This window comes from Numenius arquata, chromosome 21, assembly GCF_964106895.1.
Source record: "Numenius arquata chromosome 21, bNumArq3.hap1.1, whole genome shotgun sequence".
NCBI classification, from domain to species: domain Eukaryota; kingdom Metazoa; phylum Chordata; class Aves; order Charadriiformes; family Scolopacidae; genus Numenius; species Numenius arquata.
In genome coordinates this window covers 5,417,338-5,434,960 of record NC_133596.1, presented here as the reverse complement: position 1 = coordinate 5,434,960, position 17,623 = coordinate 5,417,338, and the positions used below count along the sequence as shown (strand labels likewise).

The window sequence follows — 17,623 nt, the reverse complement described above, 5'->3', positions numbered from 1 at the left end:
GGGGTGTGCTGACTGAAAAAAAAAAAAAAAGAAAGAACAAAATCCCACAAGAAAGAAGTAATCTTTAAATTTTCCTCCTGAGAGGGTCCTTTGGGCTGGGGCTTTGTGCAGAAACGTCAGTGTGATTTTCACACCGATTTCGGAGCAGCTCTCCGATTGATTTCCCTCCCTGTTTTTTAAGCGGAGATTTGGTTCTCTCTCCCAGCATCACCGGCAGAGGTGTCTATTTCGGGAAACACCAGAGGTTTTAAGAAGCTGAGGAGAAAAAGATTATCAACGTATATGGGCTCAGCTTAGAAAAGGGAAAAAAAACCTTTAATTAAAACCCTCAGGCTGAAATTCTCTGCAGATTTACCTAAATGGACTTCAAATGATGTCCCTAATATATCAGGGCCTGCTTTTAACTTAATTCAAGCCCCAGGCATGTGTCTGCGGACCCTGGATGGCTCACACAAGAGCTGGGCTTTGGATGCCTCACTGAGATTATTATTTTTAAGTGCTAACTCATGCAACTGTGAAACCCAAATTTAAAAAACTCGGCCAACAATACAGTGGCCCAAAGCTCCAAGCAGGAAATAAGATTTTTTTAAATATATATGTGTGTTTGTTTCTATTTTTCCAAATTTAGTGCACGAAAAGAAAGCTGTTCAGCTGACAAAATCCTGATGGAAGGACAAAGATGTGGAAGATTTTCTGGTTGGGGAGCAGGGGCTGGATCTGTGAAGAAGCAATATTAGGGTTTAATTTTAGTTTAAAGGGACAACATTTCGTTTCAAAGCTGCTAGAAGGGTTTTTTCTGTGCTCCCAAACTTTCCAGTTCAACAGTTCAGCCTGAACATTTGCTTTGCAAATCAACGGCTTCGGGAATTACCTGGGCTTTTTAAAGAAACGCCAATAGGTTAAACCTGCCTGGCACAAACAGTCCACAAAAAAAAAAAAAAAAAAAAAAAGAAAAAAGAGAGATCCATCCTCGAGGGATTTTGCCTGAAGCAAGTGCAGAGCGCAGGGAAGAGAGGAAACGGCTCGAGGGGCTGCCCCAGGAGGAACGTGGACAACGCCACGACATTGCAACGAATACAGAGGCGAGAGGAAGCCTTTCGTCAGCCCCTTCCTCCATCCGTGCCCCCGACAAGGCTCCCGCTGGCGAATAACCTCGCGCTCGCCGGGGCAAAAGCCCTCTGCCTTGCGGACCACAAGCCGGGTGAGAGCGTGGTGCAAGGGGTGAAGTCTGCGCAGCACGCCAGGGGCCGCGGGACCAGCCAGCTCCCCTACTTGCTGTTCGGGGTTTGCTTCTCCTGCGCCGGCCGCTTGTGCTTCTGGGCGATGCCGTAAGGGACGTGGGCAGCCACAGTGCCCATCTCCTTAGCTCCCTCCACGTGGAACATCTGGTCATCGAAGAAGATGTGAGGGCGGATCTTCTTCAGCAGCGGCCCTTTGGGAGCCCCCGCCAGGAACAAAGCCTCATCCGTCTCCAGACCCCAGCTGCGCAGAGTCTTTAGGGCCCGGGCTCCCGAGCTGGCCGCGCTCCTGGCAGTCACCAGGTAGGTGCGAATGGGACACTCCATCCTCAGCCCCTTGGAATAGAACTTCTTCTGCAGCTTACCCAGGGCCTCCAGGAAGCCCTTCAGGGGCCCCTGCCAAAGCAAGAAGAACCCATCACTCCCAAGACCTCCATGCCGTCCCCTCCTCCAGGCACCCAGTCCCAGCTAACCCCTCCTCCCTGTAAGCACCCAGAAATGACAGCGAGGGGCCAGCAGCAGCCATCCCATGGGCCAAATCCAGCAGTACCAGGCTGCTGGCCCACCCCATTTCACACTCCACGTGCCGATCCCTGGCTTGTTCCCAGAGGCAAGAGGATGGTCTCTCTCCCAGAGGCTTTTTCTGGCTGCACCCCAGCGCTACCTGTGCCAGAGGCTTGTTCTCGTGAGCCTTTTCGTGCTCAAAGAACATGTCCAAGCCATGAGCCTTCACGATCTGCTCCGACTCGTCTGAGAAGAGCACGGCGTCGCCATCAAATGCCACCCGCAGCTGGTTCTCCGACACCTCCAGGTCTTTGCTAGGGCTGAAGATGGTGGCTGCAGCGATTCCTGTGGAGGTAAAGGGCAAGGCAAGAGGTGGCAGTTACCCAAGGACCCGGCCTCGTGGCTCATCTGTTGAGGAGCAGAGCAAAACACGACGGGCCGAAAGCAAACACTGCAAGGAAATGCATGCACCCAGTAGTACCTGCAGCTTGGCCCAAAGACCTTTTACAGCAAAAACAAGTCCCCAGATGATAAACCTCCCTTTGCATACAAGAATTAACGGGCAAAACCAGTGCCTTTGCCTCGGAAGAGCTGTGGAGCTCTTTGGAGGCTCCTTGGAGGCTCTTTGGAGCATCAAGGATGGGATGTGGGACAAGGCAGACCCTAGCTGCACATCAGCATAGGGACAGGGACACTGGAGCTATCGCTCCTGGCGTCAACCCCCTGAGGGCTCCAGGCTCCCCCCGCTGCCCCCCCAAGCCAGACCCCAGACTCACCCTCTTCAATGGCCTCACTCACTTTCTCAGCGTCAGAGGAGAGGTAGAGGTTGGTGTGATAGGCCTTGAGGTAACAGATGGGGCTGTTCCCTCCTGTCATGCAGAATCTCTCGATGAACAGATCTGAGGGCAGATGGACCCCTGGGTGAGCGTGGTCACCCCCCAGACAGTCCTTGACACTGCTGCCCCGTGGCCTCCGAAGAGTCGGCAGGATGGGGGCTAATTATGTCATCGCCGTTAAACAGCATTGCCAGCAGCCAGAGCATCCTCACCACCAGCCAACTTCCAGTCAAAGCCCAGGAAATTTGGGAGGAGCGGGCTCAGCTTGCGGTTTGGAGGAAGAGACAGGAGAAAGCGTCTCCTTATCTTGCTGCCAAGCAATAACCCAAACCGCCCTCCCCGAAAAGCCGGCAGCCCCCACGTGAAGGACCCCTTTGCTCTGAGCTCACCGTAGTGGTTGATGCTGTTGATCAAGCGAACGCCAACCTGGGCATGGTTGTTGGTCATGAGGACGATGTCGAAGAGCTCCTCGCTGTTGGGGTAGAGCTCACGCAGCTGCGTGTTCACCGCCTCCAGCGCCTGCAGCACCCCGGGATATGGGGGGGAGGGGGTGTCAGTGAGCCCCAGGAACAGCCCTCACCCCCTTCTCACCCAGCAAAACACTTGTGTTCACCAAAACCAGGGATCTGGCCCGACCTCAACTACACCCTGAGCCAAGCTGACATCAGCAAGCAGCTTTTGCTGGAGAAAAAAAAGACTGATTTGGGTGAAAAAAAAACAAACAAAAAACCACATAGCTACTCATCTATTTTCAAACACAAAAGGTTTCAAGCTGTCATTAGGAGATGAGAATAAATCAGCTCGAAGTTACAGATAAGTGGTTTTCGAGCAATCAGGAACGGAACAAGTCTCTCCGCACTAAGCGGATTTGTTTAGTCATTGGGAACGGGCAAGAGATCGCTTCAGTGCGGGCCAGCACACAGAACGGCACTAAATCCAGTGGAACTAAGGCAGAAATTGGAAAATATTTTTAAAAGTTTGAAATGCTTCGTTTCAAACATGTCAAAATTAGAAATTGGCCGAGACTGTAGCAAGGCTAAATTCAGCCAATTTAAAAGAATAAATAAATTGTAATAATAATAAACAAAAAGATATGAGAGCTCCCTAAAGGGAAACTTTAAATATGCTCCAAAGAGATGATTTCTTCAATTCTTGGGCTTGGTTGCCAATTTGGAAAATTCACTGTTTCCTCAGTCCTGGAAGGAGCACATCACTTGCCAGGAGGTTTGTCTGACCTCTCTTTGCTCTGTGGCTACATCCCTTCTGCCACGCTGCTCATCTCCCACCCCTTCCCCACGCAAGCACCCCTTTCTCCCCAAAGCTTTTGGGTCAGGACAGTGCAGATTCAGCGTGGGCGGGGGGATGCTCACCTTGACAAAGGGGAAGGCAGCCCCGGGGAGGAAGGGCTCGTTCTCATGGTCCAGCTGGTATTTCACGTAGGCCTCCACCCCTTGCTCGTTGTAAATCTTCTGCTCCTCCTCCATGCGGAAAAGCGCCCGCGACGACACCGCGATGGTGATGGCGTTCTCGGGCTTTGGCTGCGGGGGAAAGGGAGAAAATGGGGAGGCAGCCCCTGCACCCAGCCCCGCTGCCCAAGGGGGCATCTGTCAACTTCCAACATGAAAGATCACGGGGTGGGTGACATCTCCATAGCGATTTGGAGGAGCTGCAACCCTGATCTTCCAATGTTTCAACAGATGAAGCCCCGATGCACCCTCCCCACACATTTGGGACACACAAAAGCTCTTTTTCTGCTCCTCACACCACGCGCAAGCCCTCCCACTGCAACCAGGCTCCCAACGTGTTATCCCAGGAGAACCACTCAGCCCCACGCAGAAGGAATTTGTGTGGCTTTTCGCCCTCCAGCCAGGAAAAACCACACACTGCGGCTGGGCCAGATCCGCACTCCCACGATGCTGTCCAGATGTGACAAACAACCCGTGCCAGCTCAGCTTATAAAAACACTTGATATAGTTATTGTGGGCGGAAACATGACAAACAGGTGGTGCAAGCAGTGATTTATGAGTCATTATTATTAATGTTCGAGGGCTTGATCCAAAATCCACTGAAGTCAACAAGGGGCCTCTAGTGGGACTTGGCAGCGAGAGAGGGGGCACCAGGGAAGTCAATCTCATCTTGACCCTCACCCGTCCTCCCTCTCCCCTCGGAGGGCAGGAGGGTGTTAATCCCCATCACTCACTCACAAGCACGAACGCAAATTCATTACTGATGGCCAACAAGAAATCCTCGCTCCCAGAACAGCAAATCCTGAGGAGGGACGGTGGCAGCGAGTCCTGGGAGCAGGACAGGGCTTGGGGGGCTCACAGGGGGGATGCTCCCCAGGAGCGGTCCCAGCCCACGCGCTCTCTGGCTGCGCTCAGGGATGCATCTCCGCAGGGAGCCTGCGAAATCCAGGCCGTCAGCACTTCAGTATCACCTCGCCCTCAGCTCCTCTGTGATTTCCAGGATCCTCATGTACCCGCGTTACCCCCGTGAGTAATCCTCCGGCAATGCTGTTTGCCCAGGGGTAGGAGGGCGCCTTGGCCAGCTGCTCACACACCCAGGTGCTCCAAAGTTCAAGCTCCCACCCTGCCTAGGGCTGAGCTTTACAGGAACAGCAGCCTGGCAAGGACGAGATACCCCATCCGCAACTGGGAATCTTCGCTCCCCGCAGGGCTGGCCCTGCCCTGGGGCTCGCTCTGCCCCCAACCCAGCCCTGCTGATCCTGCCCAGCGTGGAGACGCACCCAGGAAGGAGTCAATGGCAGCCCCTGTGCCATTCCCAGCACCTCGCCGCCCCCGTACGTGGCACCCAGGGCCAGCCCTGCAGCACGGCCGGTCCCAGACACCTCTCCAAGGCTGCATCAGCACCCAAAATCCCCAGCAAGCAGATTAAGCAGGGGGAGATTAGGACTAGATGCAGATGAGCTCAGGCCGAGAACATCACTGTGGCCAGAGGGATCCCTTTCCCGTTGCAGAGAAATAGGGTCCCATTTGGAAGCGTCTCTTTGGAGAAAGCAGGTGAAGAACCCCCAGGACACGCAGGATCACCCAGGTCCAAGCGGAAGCTGATGAGCGACACCGGCATCGCTCCCACGAACGAACCGCAGCCGCCAAGTCCCCACTTGATGTCTAGCTCCCCGGTGGGTGTTAGCTATTAACTCGTCACGGGCCACGTCTTGGCACTCCAACTCATTAATTAATAACTCTGGTGTCATGGGCCATTTATTAGCTGAAAATATTAATAACTATTAAAGGTCTTGGGACATCCGGCCATTAGCCTTCAGCAAGGAGTCCTGCTGTTCCTGGGTTGCTGCAGCGCTGGGTGATTTATCTGGGTGTGTAGGAGAGGGGACGGGCGTTTGGTCCCCGAGGGACCACAGGGCAGAGCATCCTCCACAGCCGGCCCCGCAGGAGGATTCCCAGCGGAGAAAGTAGGTCAGCAGCACGCAGAGCACAGAGGGATGCTCAGGGGGGTGAGCTACGTGGCCACAAGCCGAGCCCAGCCGGATGCCCAGCCGGAATTTGCATCTCTATCTCTCCCCACGGTGGCACACCACACCTTGCACCCGGCGGGTGCCAGGAGCGTAGGCACCTTGCGCAACAGCAACAGGCTGCTCAAGGTCCCTTCCCTGCCATTTAAAGGCACCAGCCTCCAGGAGGTTAATTTAAGAGGTAATAAACGCAGCAATAAAAATAACCGTAAGCTTGGGGGCCTAACTCTGCCCCGGCGTGGGCTGCTGGAGCCCCGGCTGCCTGCGGGTGGGAAGCCTGGCCTCCGGGACCGGGACCTGCTGGATCCTGTTTGTTCCTGCCAAGGAAGATTTGCACCTTTGGAGCACTTTTCTGCTGGAAAGTCTCACTCAGGCGCTAAGGCAGCTCCCAGCTCCAGCTGGGCTGGAACAGCTCTGCTGTTCTCTGGGAAATGCTGACATTTAAAAAAAATAAGGCAATTCTGCTCTGCGATGAGGGAGCCGCATTTTGACATTTCTTTGAAGTAGAGGTTTCATTTGGAAGCGTTCCCTCCTCAAGGTTGTTTGGATGTTTTTCCGTCCCCATTTGTACTGCAGATGATCATTATTACGTTCACAAACGGGCTTTAAGAAGTCACAGCGCTAACAGGAACCACCACATCTCAAATCTTCCATGAACAGCCCAACAAACCCCACCTTGCCTTGAAACACCATAGTTTTGGGGGGAGAAAACACCCTTCGTTTTTCAAAGGAAGCACGTGCATGGGAAGGGTCCCACTCGCAGTCCTCGTCGGGATGTATTCAGTCCCACGAGATGTCGTGGAGCCTGCAGAGCATCCCAATCCCATCCCAGCCTCCTGCTCCGGCTGCCCCAGCCCCGGCGGGTTCGGGCGCTCTGAATGACAACCCTGTTTTACTCTCAGAGCAGCATCCAAGGTCGGCCAAGGTCAGCTAAAGCTCATCATCCAACACAAGCCCAGGAAGCGGCTGTGGGGCTCCGCTCAGCCAAATCCAACTGAATTTTCTGCCTGGGGATTCATGGTGAGCTCCTCTCCCTTCCTCCCTTCCCACGGGAAGGTCAGATCCAGCCTCATCCTTTACATCAAGCAAGAGACGAATGATGTGTTTAACATAAGTGCAAGCAGGGCAGCGTGGGGGAAGGTCCCATCCCAACCCGGGTCCATCCCCGGGCTCATCCGGACGGGAGAGACGACCAGCGACACGTCCTGACAGCCCAGCCCTCTGAAGAGGAACGTCAGCCCTTGGCACAGCTCCAGGTGGTCCACAAGGTCCAAACCCCATCTCCAAAGCATAAATGACTTTTCCAGGGGGCTCTGGCTCCGAAAAGTGCAAAACCCATCCCAGACCCAAACACCCCAGTTTTGGGGCAAAGCTGCATTTCAGCAGTGACTGGAAATGGCACGTTCTCCTCTGCAGACCCAACAGCTGGCAGGTCTCTAAATCGCTCTTCTAATCGGATGCAAATCCCACGCAGCCCCCCAAGGATTAGAGAGGGACATTTGGAAATCCCACACGCTCCCGGGACGTGCAGCGGGGCCGTGCCATCCCACCCACGAGAGCCCACAGTGGCACCCAACACCAGCAGCTTCAATGCCACCCCTGGAGGCCACCAGTGGCTGGCTCCATGGCAGGAGGCACAGTGGGGACCCCCTTCTGCACCCCCTGATGCAGAAGATCCGTTTGCATCGCCTAGGGCTGAATCTGCCGGATCCACCTTGATCCTAAAAGCCTGGAGGAACTCTGGCAGCTCCGGGCACTTCCCTGGACGCTGCAGAAGACCAAATTCAAAATTTGGAGGTGAATTTTGCTGTGAGATTTGGTCACAGAAAGAAAGGGAAGAGGAAGGTCCCCACCTCAGCTAAAGCATCCCAAAATTGAAGCCAGATTGGTCCCCACGGGTGCCAGGGACAGGTAGAGCAGGGGGCGAGCAGGGTGCCCAGAGGAGCGGGGCTAGCAGAAGGGCAGCTCCCACACAGTGTCACTGGAGAGGCTGGGGGGGACATTTTCCACATCGCTAAAGAGTGACAAGTCTCATCGCTGACCTCCCCAGCTGGCAGGAGCGGGGCGGGAGCAGCGTGGGAGCCGGGGCGTGGGAAGAGCGGAGACCCCTGCAAAGCGGGAAGCCCGGTGGGCTGTTAACCCCTTCCCCAGCCAGGAATAGGCTTCCGCAGGAACGTACCCCAAAATCACCCTGCCTCCTGCCACCTTACAGCCCGTCTCCAGGATGGGTGGCTCCTGTGCCCGCTCCCCCACCGGAATCTGCTCCGGCTGAAGGGGACATTCGGCCGAGAGGACGGACGGACCCAGCACCCCCAAAGGGCGCAGACGGACGACGGCAAACTCCATTTCCCACGTGCAGGAGGGAGCCCTGGGCGGCCGCGAGCCCCCTGCTCGGGATCAGATTAAAGTTCAGGGCAATGGCTGAGATGTTTCCGAGTTTTCCAAACACATTATTTATAATGCAGAAAAGCGCTTCGCAGCCATCCGTCACGGGGCCTGACAGCTGCCTGGCAGGGCAGGGCAGCCCAGCTGTGTGCGAGGGCAGCCGAGCCGCCTGGCCGTGGGCATGGGGCCCCCAGCCTGCCCCGGCCGGGGGGCACGGAGCTGGGCAAGCACCATGGGCATCGGCCCCACCACCACACGGGTGGAGGGCACTTTGGGGCCCGAGTGACTGGATCCCGCGAGCAAACCTCATCCCTGCCCCGTGCCTCAGTTTCCCCTGCTGTACCACAGAGATGGGCGCGCTGGTCACCGAGCTCGCTGCAAGGAGAGGAAGAGGAGGAGCCTGGGCTGACATCCACAGGAGGCTGAAAGCATGGCATGAAAGATAACCAGCCGCATCCCGCCACCAAGCCAGGCTGTCCCTCTCCGCCGGGAAGGCTGAAGGCAGCAGCACCGTCAGTCGGCAGCGGGTACAGGACCGGGGGGCTGCAGCCGGGTCCCCAGCGGGGGAAAAGCACAGGGACTGCCCCGAGTCAGGGTGTGCAGAGCGGGGGCTCGGCCGTCTCCCCTCGCTGGACTCATAAAACCTCGCTGCAAAAGGCGCCGGGTGTCACCGGGCTCCCCACATCGCTGCGGGTGGGCACCTCTGCCAGAGCCCCACACTTCGGGGGCACCCAGAACCCCGAGAACGGCTGTGGCTATGGCTGGGTGGGCTCCCAGGCTGCGGGGCCAAGGCCAGCCCACCCCGGGACGCAACCCCCAGAGCCCCCCCAGCCCCACGCTGCCGCAGCTATTCTGAGATACAGCAGCACTTCCAGGCGCTCCCATGTTTAAACCCGGCAGGCTCAGCCCTGGTTAGATAACACAGGCTTTTCCCTCTAATCTCCCGGAACAGGCGAGCCTGGCAGAGGCGGCTACACCCCTGCGACACCCCCCTGCTCCAGGCAGGGATTCAGCCTCTGGGCTGTCCCCCTGCTCCGCCACGGCCACCCCTCCTGTCCCTGGCAGGGCCTCCTGCCTTGGCGCAGGGGACAGGCGGCTCAGGGGGCACCGAGCGGCTCTACAAGGACACCTCAGCCCAGGAGGGAGCCGGGAACACTCCAGGGACCTGCAGGAACCCAGGGAGACCCAGAGAGACTGGGGGGATCTGGAATGAACCCAGGCAACCAAGGGCAACCCAGGGATGCCATGGAGGAGTGGGGGTACCTGGAGATGCCATGGAGGAGTGGGGACACCCGGAGAGACCCAGAGCTTCCCCAAGGACCTGGACAGAGACAGGGGGTCAAGGAAAAACCAGAGACACCCAGGGGAACTCCAGAGCACCTGAAGGTGACAGGGCACCCAGAGAGACCTAGAGGGATCCATGGGGGAACCCAGAGAAGACTGGGCACCCAGGAGGACTCCAGAAAAGCTGCAGGAGATGGGTCACCTGGAGAGACTCAGGGGGACCCAGAGGAGGTGGGACATGCAGGGGAAGGCACCCAGAGGAGATGGGGCACCCAGAGGAGATGGGGCACCCAGAGGGACCGGTTCCTCTCCGGGGTGGGGAGGGCTGCCCGGCCGGGGGTCTCTCACCGATTTGGGCTTCTTCTTGGGGGCGAGGTTATCGTAGAAAGCCTTGGCCTCCTCCCAGGGCCGCCCCGCCGCGCCCGGCGCCCCGGCAGTGCCCGGGGGCTCCATAGCGCGGCGGCTCCGGGCTCCGCTGCTGCCGCCGGTGCTGCCGCCGGTGGGTGCGTGGCAGCCGGTCCGCGCCTACCGGGAGCTGCCGGAACCGCTGCCGGTCCGGCGGAGCGCGCTTTATAAGGCATCCCATGAAGCTCCGGGGTTTCAGCCCACCGGGACACGGCTTAACCTCTTCGGGACCGAGCCCGCCCCGCCGCCGCCCCCCCTCCGGTGCCGCATCCCCCCCCCCCCCATCTCCCCCGAATCCCGGGGTGCTGGCGGGGGGGGGGGGGGGGGGGAAGGGAGGCGGGAGCGCTCCACGGCCGCTCCGGGGCAGAGTCAGCCCCCGGGGGCAGCGAACCCCCGGGGATGGGAAGGAAGGGGCTGGGGGAGAAAGGTGCCGCCAGCAGAGAGCCTGGGGAACACACGGGAGCAGGAGGGGACCGGGCACCCACGGGAGACAGCAGATCGCTCTCAGCCCAGGAGCGTCGGGGGTCGTTGGGGTTCGTTGGGGTTCACCCATCCTCATAAAGCACAGCGTGGCACCGGTGGCAGGGGACCGGGGAGCTGGAAGGGCCACAAGGGTGGTCAGTACCAGGAGCTGGAGGGGAAGGAGCAGCCACAGCCACGCTCACACTCTGCTCCATGCCTGGTAACCTGCCCTGTGTGCTACTTAATGGAGTGAGGGTGGATATTAATTAAGGCTCTTCACTAAACGTTCTCCCCCGAGTGCTGGTGGGGTTGAGTCAAGCCACAGAGCTATATGCTCTGGGCACGGAGCCCAGCTTTCAGCTCAGGTTGAAAACTGCACCACAACCAGCAGACCCCCACAGCCCAGAGGCCCTTGGGGAGCAGGGACCATGCCCCAGAGACTAAAACTCAGCAGCCAAGAAGGACCAAGTGATGGAGTGTTCCACCTCGTCTCACCTGGCACAGGGCAGCACCTGGGAGGAGGTCACAGAGCCCCAGCGCTGAGGCCAACAGAAGGCTTTTGCCCAAAGCTCTGTGCCAGCAGCTAAACACCAACCCTCCCCACAGACCACGGCTCGTGGACACTCATCTCCCTGCCCGTGGGACTGATCAAACACAACCTCACTCACACTGAGGGTCAATCAGGAGAGCAAAGCTGGGAGAAGCCAGGTGCTGGTGAACAGGGCTGGCTCCAGGGCTCACCCGGCTGCCTGGATCCCAAGCCCTTTGGGATGCCCTTCTGGGAGTTTAACATTTCAGCCTCAAAGACACCCTTTCCCCAGAGCCTTTGCAGGTCCCTCCTGGGAAATACCTTAGCTTCCTTTGGGGTAGCTCCAAGGGAAGCGGGAGCTTTGAGAGCCCTGGGATCACAAAGGTGATTCTCAGAGTCCTTTCTTGAGCTTGAGTTACTGCCCTTTCAGACAGCAGCCCTGGCGTGTCCCCAGGCTCCCACACAGTGGGGACAACCTGCCCCATATGTCCCTCTTTCCCCAGGCACTGCTGAGCTGCAGACACACACTCCCGCACAGCCCAGGTGAGCACAGCAGCCAAACCCAAGGTGCCCAGAGCTCTCCCTCAGCAGCACCCCTAAAAAACACACACACTGCCACGGCTTTGGCATCCTCCCATCTCTGTGCTCGGGTGCTGGCTGCTGCAGGACAGAGGAGATGCTGGTGATTTGCAGGGTGGAAGCTGAGCCATGCATCTCCCCGCACACCAGAGCCAGGCAGGATGGGGTGAGCAGCACCGCACAGCCGGGCTCGCGGCCAGGAGCCAGCCCTGCCTCGTTGACTACAGAGAAGCATTTAAAATTGGTGAGAGGTCCTTAGCAACAGCCACCGTCGCCGCAGGCTGCTGATGGAGAAGAAAGGCCAGAGGAAAATACGTGCAGAGACAACAGGGTTGGAGAAGAAGAGGCTGAGAAGAAAGACAAAGGTACAGCAATAGCAGGTCCCAGTTGCTGATGGTGCTGGGATGGGGCCCAGGACAAAGCCACCAGGTCCTCTGTCTGTGCCCAGCCCTGAATGAAGGGAACAGTCAGGGTCCGGCTCCTGGTTGACAAATGAAACCTATTTCCAGCACAGAACAGGGATATCTGGTCCTAGCCAGCCCCAAGAGGTATCATTCCCTTCCCCAAAGCTACCTGCATGGCTGAGGGGTTCCGCTTTCACCACTCCTCAAGGCTCCCCAGACTCAGCCCCACTGTGCTGTCCCCAAGGGTTTCTCCATCCCTTGGAGTGTCACAGGCTCAGATGAGACCCATAAACGATGCTCAGGAGTGCAGTGTTTTCATCTCACTCTCCCCATGGCTGCAGCAGTCAGTTGTCCCCCCCAAAAAGCCATTCCGGGGGAACACCACACATGGGGGACTGTTTATTTTTCCATTAAAAAAATAGATAACAACTTCACTATCTCCTAACAGATATTACAGTCATCAACACCACAACGTGCAGACTAAGTACCAATCTGTGACAATATTCCTGTCCTGGGGCAGGAGGGACAGAGGCAGCAGGCAGGGATGGAGGGAGGAAGGAGACAGACATGTTTCTTGTGGCCTCAGAGCCCTGCCAGGAGGCTCAGCAGGTATGGGACTCATCCAGACCTCTCCACAGCCCCAGTCCTGGACCCACCGGTCCCCACAGTGGTGCCACACACCAGGAGCGGCACCAGGACATGCCTTCAACACCCACAACTCCTGATCTTGCCCCAGGGCAGCTCACGGAGAAGTTGGGCAGCCCTTGCCTTCAATTCAGGACCCCAGGCATCACCTCAATATCCAGGAAGGCCGGAAACTCCACAAAGCATCCAAGATGCTGCTGGGGCAGTGGTGGAGTCACCCACTTGCTCTGCCAGCTCACACGGGTGACATAGTAGAAGGTGGCTTCTGGGATCAGACACTGGCCACATCCAGGGGTGGCCTTGGATGCTTCTGCTCCCCCCTAAAGTCCCTTGACCAACCCTGGCCGTTCCCAGCAGCAAAAGCAGAGGTGGAAAAGCTGAAGCCGGGCAGAGGGAGCCAAGGCAGCGAGCCCTCAGGGAGGGGGCAGCGCCCTGGGGCCAGCCCTGGCCCCTCCAGGCAGCCTTGCAGGGAATCGCCACTGAAGGAGAGACCAGAGCCAGGACTTGGGACTTTTCAGCCTCCCTGGAGGCACCACAAGCAATGAGAGGAGGTCAGCAGAAAGGGAAAAGAGCTGGTTTCGGTTAGGAGCAGGGAACAGGCCAGCAGAGCAGTGGGGGAAAGCAGGGAGGAAGCAGCAGGGACGTGGGAGCAGTTGGCCCTGGGGAACCAGGACGCTTACCATCAGCTGCTGGGAGTCCAGCTCCAGGAAGGGAGAGGGTTGATTTGGGGGTAACCTCAATCTGACAATACCCAGAGGAGGCTGTACCCATCGAGGGAGAACTACAGCCCATGGACTGCAGGCTGCCCAGGACACAGCTGGGTGGCAGGAGGGATGGAGTGTGGCTCACACCTGGGGCCAAGTGGGTACAGGGGGGAGTCAGCAGAAACTGGGGATGGAAACCATCATGGGGAGCAGAGGTGGGCTACAGCCAGTCCAGCGATGAGCCCCCAGGGCTCTATTTCTGCATGTCACACTGCAGGAGGAGGACAATGGAGGGGTCACTCTTCGCTGCCTCCTTGAACTCCTCCAGGGAGATCTGGTCATCCTTGTCCTTGTCCATCTTTGTGAAGATCTTGTCAACACGCTGCTGGGGTGTCAGCCCATCTTGGTTCATCCTCATCATGATCACAGTCCCCACCATCTTGTAAATGGCCTGGAACAAGGAGAGAAGCAAGTACCAGAGCGGGAAAGTTGAATGGATGGAAAGTATCGGGACAAGGCAGGGGACAGAATTGCTGCTCTGCTGGGACTCAGTTTGCTGCTGCACAGCTATGACCAGGTGCACCCCAAGAACTTTTCAGACAAGGCTTTGGGGAGGAAAACCTATTCTTTGGTGTCATAAGGGACCCAATAGATGTGAAAAGCCTGGAAAAAACCAAGTTATTAAGCACCTGTACCTCAATGATCTCCAGCATCTCCAGGCGCGTGATCTTCCCATCCCCGTCCAGGTCATACATCTCAAAGGCCCAGTTGAGTTTCTGCTCAAAGGTACCCCTGGAGGTGACAGACAGGGCACAGATGAACTCCCTGAAGTCGATGGTCCCATCACCGTTCTTGTCGAAGGTGCGGAAAGCGTGCTGGGCAAACTTGGAGGCATCTCCATAGGGGAAGAACTGCAGGGAGGAGAGAAGAGAGAGGTCAAAATGGGGAGGAGGAGCTTGGTGTGGAGGCTGCACCCAAAGCAGCACGCTTGCCCCAGCAGGAGCAGGGGGCTCCAGCACTTGGGGTGGAACCCACCTTGATGTAGAGCTGCTGGAACTCCTCCAGGTTGAGGATGCCGGTGGGACAGTCCTTGAGGAAGCCCTTGTACCACTGCTTCAGCTCCTGCTCGCTGAACTCTGTGCTCCTCACCAGGTCATCCAGCATCTCCGGGGCCAGCTTGCTGCTGTGCTTCCCCATGGCTGCCCCTGGGAAGGAAAACGCACGGCTCCTACACACCGGGCACGGGGAGAGCTGGTGCTCCCAGGTCCTGCTCCACCCCACATGCCTCTTCCCCATCCTGGAGCCAATCCACGTGGCTGGTGGGTGTCTAAACTGTCAAATGCCATGACAGCAACCATGGCGCTGGGGACAGGCTCGATGCCTATGCTCAGCTGCGTCCTTTGCTGCTGGAGCTGTGCAGGAGCTGGCCCTGGGGCAGCCTGCGAGTGCAGCCAGCAGCATCACCTTCAGTCCCCCCCATCTCCTAGGCTGGCTCCCACTGGGCTGCAGAAAAACACTCAAAAAACAACTGATGATCCGGAATATCATTTTACATGTCCTTTACCAAGCCACGATGTCCAGCTGCCCCCTGTAAGGATGGGACGATGAGAGGGTAACATGAGTCTGCCGTTAAAGCAGGGAAAAGCCTCCCTGGCACCAGCCGATTTGCAGCATCCAGGAGCCGGCTACAGCGATGCCCGACCCGCTCCTGGCCAGCCCTTGGCGAGGACAGGGTCCGCAGCCGGGCACCCCTCTGCCGCGGGGCTGCCTGCGGCACAGTGTGCTGGAGCTCTGGCAAACCCGCAGCTGCGTGGGCAGGACGCGGAGCTGCTCCGATACACGGCGTGCCCGCTCCCACGCAGCCTTGGCTGCCGGCGTCGCTCAGCCCGAGCAGCAGATGGTTTGCTGAGAGCTCCTGGAGCTTCTCTCTCCATAGAGAAAGTTGAGTAGAAGTTCACCTGGAGCCCGACCAAGCACCATCTCCATTCCGAGCATCTGATTTCCTGGCCATGTGGGCTTGGGAGACATGGGGGTACCCTGGGATGGGCACAGTCTTCCCTCCCCAGCGAAGCGGGGCTCCTCACGCTCCCAGCCAGCCCCGCTCCCAGTTAATCCCACAGGCAGAGGCTCCTTCCTGCCCCATCATCCCACCAGCATCTGTCGCCGTCTGCCGCTGCAGCGCTTAACCCACCACCCCTCAGCAGACAGAGCTGAGGAAACGTCCAGACGCCCACGGAGCACAACGCTTCCCCAGTGAGCCCCAGCTCGGCTGCGGAGCTACACGAGCCCTCCCAGCACCACAGCCTGGCTCTAACCCACAGGGACCGGTTAATCCCCACCATGGTCCATGCTGGTGTCCTCCAGCATCTCCCACCAGCCGTGCTGGCAGGTGGATGCAGCCTCTCACCCGCACAAGGGGCAGCTTTTCCCATGTGGGAATAGCAACGAGGACCTTTGCCAGAAGCACCACGCCTTATCCTGCAAGTGAAGCCCTCAAAGAGGCCAGAGCTCAGGAAGAGCATCCTTTGGTCCACAGACCTCGATTCTCTTCTCCGAGCAGGACCCAGCACAGTCCATGCCAGGGGACAACAGGGACAACTGCTGGGGCCAGCAGCCAGAGGGACCATCATACACTTGACATGAACCACTCATCTCAAAACACCAATATCATCACTGATCACTGGCTGCTGGTCCCAAAACAGGACAGAACGGGGCCGCTACGGGTGTCTCCCCCTCCCCGGGTCTGCACCCTGTGCAGCGCAGGGTGCCCAGCAGCACCCCAACAGATGGGCACCCTGGAGGATGCAGGGAAGGGGCACAGGTTTCAGCCCCAGCGGATGGACGGGGCGGGGGGGGGGGCAGCAGCACTGGCGGGGGCGGCTCTGCCCATCCCGGGGGCAGCTCCGGGGCACCCGACACCCGCTGCAACCGGCTCCGGGGGACAGCGCGGCTCCGAGCACCTGCCCCCGACGGCATCTCCGCACCGCGGAACCGGGGTGTTGGGGGGGGGGGGGGGGGGGGCGGCTCCGGCCCCGACGGCCCTTACCTGTCGTGCGGCGCGGGCAGGCGGCGGCTCGGCGGGGCCGGGCGGGGCGCGGAACCGGTGCCGGTACCGGAGGGGCCGCGGTCCAGCCCGCCAGCTCTGCCCCCGCCGCTCCCGCCCTTCTTGTAGCCGCGGGCCGCCCGCCTCCCCCGCCGGCGGCAACGTTCGCCCATTGGATGGGAGCGCTGTCAATCAGCAGGGAGGGGCCGCAGGGGCGGGGGGCGAGGTGGGATGCTGGGGGGGGGGGTACTGGGATGCTGGGGGGTGGGGGTACTGGGATGCTGGGTGGGAAACTGGGACTGGGATGCTGGGTGGGAAACTGGGACTGGGATGCTGGGGGATGCTGGGACCGGGATGTGGGGAGGATGCTGGCAGTGGGATGCGGGGCAGGGGGATGCTGGCACTGGGATGCAGGGAGGGGGATGAGGGGCAGGGGGATGCTGGCACTGGGATGCGGGGAGGGGGAATGCCGGCACTGGGATGCAGGGGGGGAATGCTGGCACTGGGATGCGGGGCGGGGGGATGCTGGGTTCAGCATCAGGGATGCTGCTGGCCCTGCCTGCCCGGAGGTGCCTCCCTGGTCCCCAGCCTTGAGCACAGCTCCCCTGTGCTCCCTCCCCCTCCTGCCGCTCTCCGCTGCTGCCTCCCTGCTTCCTCCTCACTCTGCCCCGCTCATCTGCCTCTGGATCCTGTCCCTGGTGGTGGCTGACCCCAAGGCACCCCAAAATCCCCTTCCCTTGGTGCGTTTCAGGGCTGGCAGGCGCCATGCTACCTTCGTCCCCCTGCCAGGCACCCGGCAAAGGACACCACGCTGCCTGCTCTGAGGGGACATTGGGACGTACCTCGGTCCTCCTTGCTGGGCAGAGCCACAGCTGAAGCACAGAGGGGAAGGGGCCGATAAAACTGCTCTGCTTTCCAGAACCAAACAGAGCGTTTCCATGGCGATCGCTGGCAGCTCTTCCCGGTGACCTTGACCATCCTGCTGTGATCCCAGTGCCACCCGGGCCTGTCCGCAGCAGCCCCTCTACGGCTGGTGGCCACTGAGCCTGGATGAAGTCTCCATCCGGCCGGGGCTGGTCCTCATCCTGGTCCCTGTCGGGGCTGTGGGGTGC

At 59.0% G+C, this 17,623-nt stretch overlaps 2 protein-coding genes across 4 annotated transcripts; both read right to left on the bottom strand.

Annotated features, from left to right (window-relative positions):
* Positions 1 to 1,268: 1,268 nt before the first annotated feature.
* Positions 1,269 to 10,383, bottom strand: NT5C1A (5'-nucleotidase, cytosolic IA). Of its 2 annotated transcripts, XM_074161876.1 has the most exons (7): positions 10,266 to 10,383; positions 10,089 to 10,210; positions 3,949 to 4,116; positions 2,968 to 3,097; positions 2,519 to 2,641; positions 1,903 to 2,087; positions 1,269 to 1,634 (listed from the first exon to the last, which is right to left on the bottom strand). In XM_074161876.1, the coding sequence occupies exons 1-7, from the start codon at positions 10,324 to 10,326 to the stop codon at positions 1,269 to 1,271; spliced, it is 1,155 nt and encodes a 384-aa protein (XP_074017977.1). In that variant the 5' UTR covers positions 10,327 to 10,383. The 2 variants fall into 2 exon arrangements, with proteins under 2 accessions (XP_074017977.1, XP_074017976.1); XM_074161875.1 differs by lacking the exon at positions 10,266 to 10,383 and having other exon boundaries at positions 10,089 to 10,193.
* Positions 10,384 to 13,721: 3,338 nt separating this feature from the next.
* HPCAL4 (hippocalcin like 4) lies at positions 13,722 to 14,665 on the bottom strand. 2 transcript variants are annotated; one of them, XM_074161877.1, is made up of 3 exons: positions 14,504 to 14,665; positions 14,164 to 14,379; positions 13,722 to 13,919 (listed from the first exon to the last, which is right to left on the bottom strand). In XM_074161877.1, the coding sequence occupies exons 1-3, from the start codon at positions 14,663 to 14,665 to the stop codon at positions 13,722 to 13,724; spliced, it is 576 nt and encodes a 191-aa protein (XP_074017978.1). The 2 variants fall into 2 exon arrangements, with proteins under 2 accessions (XP_074017978.1, XP_074017979.1); XM_074161878.1 differs by lacking the exon at positions 14,164 to 14,379.
* Positions 14,666 to 17,623: the final 2,958 nt, after the last annotated feature.

Excerpts from the sequence above, each read along its gene's own strand:
- NT5C1A (XM_074161876.1), bottom strand. The coding sequence starts at position 10,326 with ATGGGATGCCTTATAAAGCGCGCTCCGCCGGACCGGCAGCGGTTCCGG. Across the intron at positions 2,642-2,967 it reads CAACAGCATCAACCACTACG|ATCTGTTCATCGAGAGATTC; the intron begins GTGAGCTCAGAG and ends ATCTGCCCTCAG. Across the intron at positions 1,635-1,902 it reads AGAACAAGCCTCTGGCACAG|GGGCCCCTGAAGGGCTTCCT; the intron begins GTAGCGCTGGGG and ends TTGCTTTGGCAG.
- HPCAL4 (XM_074161877.1), bottom strand. The coding sequence starts at position 14,665 with ATGGGGAAGCACAGCAGCAAGCTGGCCCCGGAGATGCTGGATGACCTG. Across the intron at positions 14,380-14,503 it reads TCCAGCAGCTCTACATCAAG|TTCTTCCCCTATGGAGATGC; the intron begins GTGGGTTCCACC and ends TCCTCCCTGCAG. Across the intron at positions 13,920-14,163 it reads AGATGCTGGAGATCATTGAG|GCCATTTACAAGATGGTGGG; the intron begins GTACAGGTGCTT and ends TCCTTGTTCCAG.